The 10,119-nt window shown below is 34.0% G+C and overlaps 1 protein-coding gene across 3 annotated transcripts; it reads right to left on the reverse strand.

The window, feature by feature from the left end:
• Positions 1-4,261: 4,261 nt before the first annotated feature.
• Positions 4,262-9,185, reverse strand: LOC123535518 (serine/threonine-protein phosphatase PP1-beta catalytic subunit-like). 3 transcript variants are annotated; one of them, XM_045318225.2, is made up of 8 exons: positions 9,071-9,185; positions 8,490-8,621; positions 7,811-8,041; positions 7,001-7,105; positions 6,410-6,481; positions 6,038-6,189; positions 5,568-5,699; positions 4,262-4,988 (listed from the first exon to the last, which is right to left on the reverse strand). In XM_045318225.2, the coding sequence occupies exons 1-8, from the start codon at positions 9,114-9,116 to the stop codon at positions 4,875-4,877; spliced, it is 984 nt and encodes a 327-aa protein (XP_045174160.2). In that variant the 5' UTR covers positions 9,117-9,185; the 3' UTR covers positions 4,262-4,874. The 3 variants fall into 3 exon arrangements, with proteins under 3 accessions (XP_045174160.2, XP_045174161.2, XP_053405705.1); XM_045318226.2 differs by lacking the exon at positions 9,071-9,185 and adding an exon at positions 8,806-8,884; XM_053549730.1 differs by lacking the exon at positions 9,071-9,185 and adding an exon at positions 8,742-8,799.
• Positions 9,186-10,119: the final 934 nt, after the last annotated feature.

Here is a 10,119-nt window from a genome sequence, read left to right on the forward strand (position 1 = left end):
ACAAAATAGAGTTATGGAACATGTGCGAGTGTAATTCAGTTTATCACAGTACATAAGTGTATGAAATTTCAATCCATTCCCACAAGTGGTTACTCAGATACCAGCTTACATACAAAAACTTTTCAAAATCAATCGGGAAGCCGATGCGGACGCCGACGCCGACGCATGGATGAGTCCAATAGCTCTACATAGTCGAGCTAAAACTGTTGCAGCGACTTTATAAAATCTATCAGAATATAGATTACCACCAAGCAAGATAAAAGCAGGCATACTTGTTCAACCCGGTGCTGGAGGGCGTGTACGGATGCATACATTTTAAGAACTGTCCAAGAGCAGGTTCAGTCAAATCGATATTGCAACATTTTCATTTTTGAAGTGTTGGGCGACATGTGGAGTTTCCATTTTTCTACTTTATTTTAACAGCAGCAGTGGTTGTGCCGTTTGGTAACCGTGAACATTCTCATGCATACATTCAATCAGGGGCTGTTGCACGTTTATTTCGATATTTCCAGATCGTTCAGTACGACATTTATGTTGTGTTAGTAATACTGTTTAGTTTTTCAGCTTAAACGGTTCCAGTACTCCCGCTTTTATAGCTATGCGCAATGTTTAAGGTAGTTCTGCACGTTTTATAAACGGGGTGGGGGGAGGGGGAGGGTAATGGCGTTACGTCATTTATCCGGATACTGTAGAATAATTAAAATCTGTAAAAAGATCCGTTTGAAGCAAAGAATGCAACCAAGCAGAATAAAAGCAGACTCGGTTTGATTGAGCCTGTTCATGAGAGGTGATGAAAAATGCAACAGCTCTCACCAACCCTAGCACCGGCTTAAGCGGAACTCTATTACACACCAATTTAACTCGATGATCCCAAAGGACCAGAAAATATAACCGTACACGGCACTTAAAGATTGCTGTTGTGATAGTTAATCAAATCTGTAAAAGGTCCTTTGGAAGCAAAAAATGCAACCAAGCAGAATAATAGCAGATTCGGTTTGATTGTGTCTGTTCATGAGAGGTAATGAAAAATGGAACACCTCTCACGCCCCCTAGCAGCGGCTTAAGCGGAACTCTGAATTTGTCATACGGAAATGAAAATCATTTTATGAATTAATCGCAACCCGTCAGAATATCATTCTAAGTTGAAATATGATATTCAAACATCTGACACGTCAAATAATTCCAAATAACGGCTTAAAATCAGCTTAAAATGTGTACATATCTTTAATCATTTGGCAAATGTCTCAAAAGCAAGCAGAGGGACCTATACTATTTCACTTTATTAAAAGTCATATGTGTATCAACGACTGTGAGAAGTTTCATTACAATATACGTTGTAGAAAAATTTCTATTCGTGAAAATGTTATCAAAAGTGTAATTTTCCAGATTCCCATTATGAAGATTTAACTGAAGTCCAAATTTTTCAAATTAGTCTAGCAAAAAATGGAGCACACGACCCAATCTTTTTTATTTGCCGAATGTTCTAAGTATATTCTGAAGTAAAAAAAAAAAACAAAAACAAAAAGCAACAAAAAAAAAAAAAAAACAACAGGGTTTATTCAAATTCTACATTGTACTCAAAATTTCGATCCGAAGGTGCAGAACTACCATAATAACCCCTTTGGTATGCCTGTTTTTATTTTTTGGCCTTTTCTGTGATATGCAGGCCCCATAACCCCTCTCTCTAAATTCCAGTTTGTTCAGTTCTGCCCACTGTGTTCTTGTGTAAGGGCAAGCTCATTGTTTTAATTGGTGCCATACGCCGCCATTCATGGAATACTCTGTGTATCATTGAAGGTTCCACGCATACCGCCGTATGTATATGTGAACGTGGTTGTCTCTAAATTGTTTTTGGTACTTGTAACATGTGCATATTTTGAGTTCTGCTCAACCCGGGACTAGGAAAAGAATTCTATAAGACTTATCTTCCATTCTTATCCTTTCCTGTGTTGCTTTTATCAAAGTATGGCATATGTATTAGTGTTCGTACTTTATTTTCTGGGATAAAATATGTTTAACTAATCCGTGGCTAGAGGGCGTAGACTGTAGCATGTATTTCCACTACAGTCAGTGAATAGGTTCAATCAAACCGAGCTTGCAATAATTTCATTTGTATTGTGTTGGGCGACCTGAGGAGTTTCCACCTTTCTACTCGCTCGAGTCTGTTCATGAGAGTTAATGGAAAGTGCAATACCCATCACGACATCGGCTTCAGCGGAATTCCAAATATAATATGGATTCAATGATCCCAAAAGGACCAGACAATAATTATAACAACGCTGAATCAAAGTACGGGGAGACCTTTTTACGGCAACCACATGGCACTTAAAGATTGCTGTTGTGATTGTAAATAAAATCTATAAGAAGATCCTTTGGAAGCATGGAATGCAACGAAGCAAGACATTCGTCATTGATACATTTTAAAAATTTATTTTCAACGTATTACCCTGTAAACATGAAGTCATTGGGCCAACGACGAAAAACCGTCAAAGGATAATCGTTGTTGGGCCACTGTTGGCCCAACAATGATTAATAAGTATTGTAAATACAGCTGTTGGGCCAACGTTGAACCAACTTTAAATTTCAGTCACAGATATCTCTGCATTGGCCCGATATTGATTTTCAGGGAAAGACTTATACAGAGAAAACATCGTTGGCCCAACGTTGGGCCAACGTTGGTCCATTAGAAGTAATAATATAATAATAGTATATTTTACAGGTCACTGTTTTATCACAAGCCCCCACAGGTATACACAGGTTGTGTAGCTGTAACATGCAATATTTAATTAATTATTAAACACTTTTCTGCACCAATTCGTAATCAGTTAAATTTGGGCTAATTAAACTAAAAACTTATCTGCAGCCGTAATGATATTTTGAACTATTTCAAATCTACTACCTTGAAAAAATTGTGAAAAAAGTATTGAAAAACCCCTTACTAACTCTGTAACAAATATCTAATTTTATACAATCATAAAATGTTTACAATAAATCTGTTGAATATTCCAGAACATGAACTCTCGTTAACCCAAGTTATGTAAGAAATCCCAGAAAATGTGGTTAATTTTACTCTCTAGGCCAGATTTCTAGCTTTATAGACATGTGAAGTAAAGGAAACTATTATACATGTGATATGTCTAGATTTAACAAAAACCCGGTCTTCCAACTACAAACTGTAAGTAGAAGTGCTTTTTTTAAAAAAATACTTTTTGTTAAAGTTATGGAATCTTATACAGAATTTCTTTTTATGTCCTGTATGCATGTTATATCCATATGACTTGAACATATGTTAAATACTAATATCTAAAGCTGGCGGATGGCACTTGTGTTGAGTATTAAATTCTGTAAATAAAATAACTCATTTTCTTGTTAATTCTAACATATTTGTCTCGGTTAAATACAGACAAAAATTAATTTCATACATTAGTTATTGTTATCAATTTGACGTAGATGGTTTAATCAACATTATGATTTTTGATTTTTACAGGGTGCTGTTCAAGGGAGTAATAATGGAGTGCCTAGCACTGTGGTGCACAGGAAAAAAATAAAAATATAAAAAGCTGCAACTTCAGTGAGAAAAGAAAACAAACAAACAGAACTTGGATATATAATGAGTTAATATACAGACAGTAATTCACTTTAGTAGGATTTAATTAGTGACTGAAATAAGAAAAGTATTTAGATTTATAAAAGACTGGAATCAATATTTTACATGTTGTAGTGATGAAATATTCTGTTATATTTCTTCAGGAAAATTGCAAACAAACTTTAAATACATGTTAGATTTCTTTTTGTTAAATGTTAACAAAATCACAACTATTTGAAAATAAAACATCTTTTAAACAATGCTAGTTTTAGTCTTTTTTCAATTTCGTAATCGTTGGGATAGCGTTGGCATCCATCTTTGGCCAACAAAGAAACAGAGTTGGCCCAACGTTGGACCAACCGTGATAGACGAAAAAATGCTGTTGGCCTAATGAAGGACCAACGATGAGTGTAGGATATCAGTTGTTGGCCCAATGGAGGGCCAACGATGAGTGTAGGATATCAGTTGTTGGCCCAATGGAGGGCCAACGATGAGTGTAGGATTCCAGTCGTTGGGCCAACGGTGTACCAACCGTTGGGCCAACGTTGCGCCAATTAGCAAAATGGCGTTGGGCCAACGTCGGAAATCTTCGTTGGGCCAATGAAGAGTCTGCCTTTGGCCCAACGTTGGGCCAACGCATGTCTGCTATCTGGGTACGTACAATGAACTATGAAACTATTTATTTGAATTTATTGCTGAGAAAACACTGTCAATTTTATACATAAAATATATCATATTAAACAATAATACGGACAGACGTTACAATGGAAACTGCAATGGTCACGACGTAATAAATGTTGCTCGAAAATAAATACTATTTTAAATATTTAGATACTCGAATTGATGATTCATCTAATAACATGTGCCCAGACAACACTGTTTAAAAACTAACATTTATGCAAAGCACGAAAAGTACAAATCTTTAATATAACACTGAAATGTTTTACCATACACAAGGCGTACTGCTTCACAATCATACTTTCATAACAAAAGAGTTTTCAAATACACTTTTAGTGTGTTTTGTTACGTTATATTTAATAGCAGAACAATCTTCATGATTCCTTGTCATAAGGCAACCAGGGGATCGAGCTGTCTGTCTATCTTTCTATAGTGTACAAACTCCCCTTGCCCGTATTCACGTTCCTTAACACACAAACTAGCAGAACGACAACAGTTAGTGTGTATGAGATATTAGTTAAATGAATCACAGATAACACCACAAGGTGATTTGCCTGTGTAATAAATGTGTAATAGAGTGTGTAATAAATATAAACTCGATTAAATGACATCATGTCTCCTTTACGGAAGCTTTTCTTTGAAGAAGTCGTGGTGGGGTTAAAGGTCTGTCGGATTTCATTCCCTCATACTTGTATTTCAGCTTCTTCTGCATTGGCTTCAATATCTGAAAAATAAAACAAATCATAATCATTGTTGCTGTCAAAATATAAGATCATGCCTGTCTACTATGTGTAACAAAAATGTTGAAGAAACAACCAAAAGAAAAGTGTTTTGCCGAAAACTTTTGAGTTTTTTTAATGTGATAATTTATAGTGAAGTTTGACTTTAAATCGATTATATTCTACTAGTTGTAGGAACTTCATGTATGGCATTACTGACAAAATTTACTGAAAGCAAACTTTTATTGCTGACACTTTTATATTTCTTGTTTTCATTGGTTAATTTAAAAGAATTTTTTTCTTAACCCCATCCAATAACAGGATCGACAGTTTATATTTGCTTAAGAAAATGGCTCTGAGCAACTTTTAAAACTGGATTTTCTAAATGAAACTTTGATATCAGTATAGTGTTAAAGTTCATATCTAGTTTTATCGATATTGTTATTTTTTATTATTTTGGTGTTCTAAATGTTCAATATTGAACATTGAAACTGTATAGAAGGAAACTTTTTGTTGCCAAAAAAGTCAGACAGTTTGCCATTTTTAAAATAAATATATGAAACTAGAGATGTTGACAATATTACCTGGAATGAACACATTAAAGTTTCATCCACAGACATCATTCCTCCTGCGTTATCAAAATCACAATAGTTAGGAGCTGAAAATATGGTAACTAATTGTCTCTTTGCAAAGAATTCGTAACCATCCTCTACGACCTAGAAATTAAGAGTAAGAAGTATGTTATTAGTCTCTGTAGTATTACCATCCTTTTATAGGCGTTTATTTATTTTTTAAGACGTTGTCTTCGTCGGCAAATAGCATTTTATCTAGTGTTAAAATGTTTTATCATATCTGAGACAAATTAAGCTTTTTGTATATTATATCTTGAACTAAAAAATCACAAACAAGACTTAGTGTTCTCCTAATGAATTACAATATACAATAAACGGGACAAAACATCTAGGAACGGAAAAATACAGTGGGATTTTTTTAAAGATCTATCACACTAGAACAATCTACATCAGGTCTACCTTAACATTCAATGTCTTATTACCTGGTGAGCTCTGCATATCAAATCAAGGTCATGTTTGCTGCAAAATTTGCTTATAACGTCACTACCAAAGGTAAAAGAAATTCCCCTGTCGTTTTCTCCCCATTGTTTGACATCCTTATCAGGATCTGACCATAACAAGTCACATAACAAACCTGTAGTAGATAGAATAATCATGGAATCAAAATGAAAAATAAGGCTTTTAATTTAGAATACATGTAAGTTTTTGCTACCAATGCTTTAGAAAGGTTAAAATACTTAAAAAGTGCATTTTCCTTCATTCAGCTTTAAAAAGGAGAAAAATGTATACTACTTTCAAATAACATGAAATTTTTTTGGACACCTACTGTAAATATTCCAAATATTGATACAAACCTGTATCTGGGATATCTGTCGGTCTCACGATCCTGCGTATCTGTTCCAACGACTGCAAGTCCGGTGATATTCCTAAAAATAAATGTATGAAATAAAGAATATAAGTCTTCCACTTTATCTATTTTAAAGCGATTCCCCTTAAAACCGGTATAATTATCAGTAGGGTCGTAATTTTGAATTACATATTACGCGTATTTGTATTCTAAATGGTCATTACCAGTGCAATTTGTTCCAAAAAAACCATTCAAACGCTTTTTATGCTGGACACGATTGATTCTGCTTTTACGACCAGTGCAGACCATGATCAGCCTGCACATCCGTGCAGACTGATCATGACCTGCACTGTTCGCCATTCAGTTAGTATCATTTTGGTATGCACCCCCTTTAACAGTTAATGGTACTGTCCAAATTGAAAGATGGACAGGTTCATTATAGAAATTTAGCAAGGTAAGGACAGCATGGTCTCAAAGGACTAGAAAGAATAACAACACAGACTGAATAAACTGATATCTGGAATATATGTTTCATTTTCATTTGCAAACTGCTTCAAATTTTTAACTGATAAAAGAGTTGTAGTAATATGTAACTTACCTCCATGGCAACAGAAAATTTTCTCATCTATAACAGCCGCTACAGGTAAACAGTTAAAGCAATCTGTAAATGTTTTCCATAGCTTGTGAGAGTAGCGCTTCGTACCTATTTATTAGATATAGAAATGGAAGTTAAATAATAGTAGTATTTTTATATCATTATAAAATTATCTCCAAAGTTAAACCAGAAGGGGTAATTTCCACTGCAAATTTTTTCCAAAACCATTTTCATAAAAGTTGCAATTTAGTCATTTGTAGATCCAGATACTACAATCTCATACGATGTTCATGTAGAGTACAAAGTCGGGAAACTACCATGCAAAGATGAATAATTTTCTTCTTAGCTTGGATTCGAAACAAGGACAAATGTCCAATAGGAAAAACCACATTCAAAGAACTCAGACGTCCATACAACACTCCACATAGAAATATGGGTATGTAAAACTGTATACACGTCACATGTATACAGTAACACAAACGAATGCGACAAATAAATAACAAACAGACACAAAACATACATGAAAGAACACGGTAGGGTACCCCCCTGGAACTGTCAGTGGCAAAAACAACCTATGGGGAGTTTAAGCTAGTTTGCCGGTGTCGTATGAGTCGAATGATCAGATCTCCGAATCACTCCTAGAATTACAGGTAGTTAACTTAGATTTATCCAGGTTATCATAAAGTTGTTAAGTGGTATTTACAGAGCATAATTTATGTATTATTTAGGTACAGAAGAACCGAATGCCATGACTACATCGGGATCGGAAAGGCAAATTCAGGGAAGATGTAAATAAAAACCTTTTGTACTTACATTCATCAAAGAAGCCATATTGTCTGTTCACACTGGCGCATTCGTGGTTGCCGCGTAACAGGAAAAAGTTTTCTGGATATTTGATCTTGTATGCTAGTAACAGAGAAATAGTTTCTATAGATTGTCTCCCCCTGTCAACATAATCTCCAAGGAACAAGTAATTTGTTTCCGGCGGAAATCCTCCATATTCAAATAATCTTAATAAATCATAGAACTGTCCATGTATATCACCTGAAATAAAAAGAAAGCTCGTCCTATTCACTGATTAAATTAAAAATTTAGATGAAATAATATTAGATCTAATATATAAGTATGATTAATGATAAAAATTTAGCTATTTTTTAAAATGTTGTTTACCTGACACGATACTATAGCACGTCCGTATTATCCGTTTATTCCTCCAGGTCCAGTAAAAAAATTTTTTAGGCACTTTCCGTTTTCATATTTAGGTACATTCCGGATTTCTATTAAAATTCTAATTTGAAAACTCTTTTACCATACAGTACACAAAATAACGTGTCGGATACATTCCTGGAATCACCTCGATTTTTTTTCAGCTATTAATCCATTCACATTTTAGCACTTTCCTATCACTGTAAAACGCGAACTCCAACACTGCCCAAAGTCTTTTCCAAAATCCTTTTCAAATCCACTTTCAAATTTTCAAAACTTGACTTACCACAAATTTTCAATGGTGCCTCTAATTCCAAAAGCATCGGCTGAGCAAGGAATAATTCTCTGGACTTCAGGCATAGCCCTCGTATTTCCGTCTCTGTGAGCATCACATTCTTCCCCGGGCGACATCCTCGCACTAAAAATATACAATATATGTATAAAATATAATTGTTTTTGTTTTGTTGATTAAAAGATAAATAAATAAAACGCACGAAAGGGGAATCATTTTATTACGACACAATTTCAGTAATTTAACCTAGATCCTTTCATTTACTGCTGTAATCAGAAAAGTAAAATAGTGGTAGCCATTTTTGACTTACAGGTATACAAGTAGAAAACGTGTGTCGCAATGTAATTTAAATACTTTAAACATGTGAACAAATGGTTAAAAAGTCTTGTTTACTACTACCAGAAGTAAAGGTGTATTATAGCTGAGCATGAATTTTGAAAACATAGTTTAGATTTTAAATGAAACGAGTGAGAAAAAGAAAAGAATTTTAACTTGTTAAAAGTTGTGTGGTCTCTACTTAATTGAAAGGGGTTCATATATTTATAAAAGTATATATGATATAACAGGACAGAGACCGTTCAGAAGCCTTTCTATTATGCTGTCTATGTTGATTTCTGCCATCTTTTAGTTTTCTTTTTCGTTCTGTATGTAGGAGTTGCTGGTCGTCTACTAAATGAATAATGAAATGCGTAGTTACACGTTTTTATATGACCTACTACGTCATGAATCGGTTTATTGACTTTGAGATTAATGTTTAAGGTGCCTATATACCCTACCTGTATTAATTAAATCAATATAGTCGGTTTCGAATATACACTTGTTGATATTAGGCGATCATAAACATATGGCGAAACAAAGTAAAGTGTCATACATCATCATCATAAAATTACACACAAAAGTGTCTTAGATTTATAAACGAACCAACTTCAATAATAATAATATAAATAATAATAATAATAATAATGACAGAAAATAACAGCAAAAAAACACGAAGTCATGTCGTGACCTGCAAAAGCAGAATGAAAAAAAATATTAAGTCGGTATTCGAGAATAAAAAAAGGCCGAAGGAAGCTGCATACGAGTAGACTCAATCCAATTTGCATCAAGTATGACAGTTATACGTATTTACGGGGCTACACGTTGTCAATTCAACAGTTGAGCGCTTTATTTAGAGATTTATTGTATAAATATCAATCGGTGTTTTCTGGTAACTTTTCAAGTTATAATGATACAATATTTGATCAAAGTAAGCTATCACTGTAATTAACATTTGAACATAGTGATAATAAAATGTACCGTATGCTTTTATCATTGTAATTGATGTGTACTTATGCATTTGGGTGTAGCGCTACCTTAACTATTTGAGTCAATGGTATTTGTCATATGATAATAAGATTTTCTGATGCAATACTACTGAAATACGGTATCACGAACTTGGCGAATGTTTCGATAAACGGGCCAAGTACAATAATAAATGGTTTACAGGATATATATATTCATGTTAAGTACATACTATTAGGTCTAGATTGAAAGATTTTTATTCCGTATACTAGTATAAATAAACTTATTGAATTAAATGATGTACATAAATGAATGCTTATAATTTTTCTTCTTACCTATAGCT

The sequence above is a fragment of the Mercenaria mercenaria genome, chromosome 1, assembly GCF_021730395.1.
Source record: "Mercenaria mercenaria strain notata chromosome 1, MADL_Memer_1, whole genome shotgun sequence".
NCBI lineage: Eukaryota > Metazoa > Mollusca > Bivalvia > Venerida > Veneridae > Mercenaria > Mercenaria mercenaria.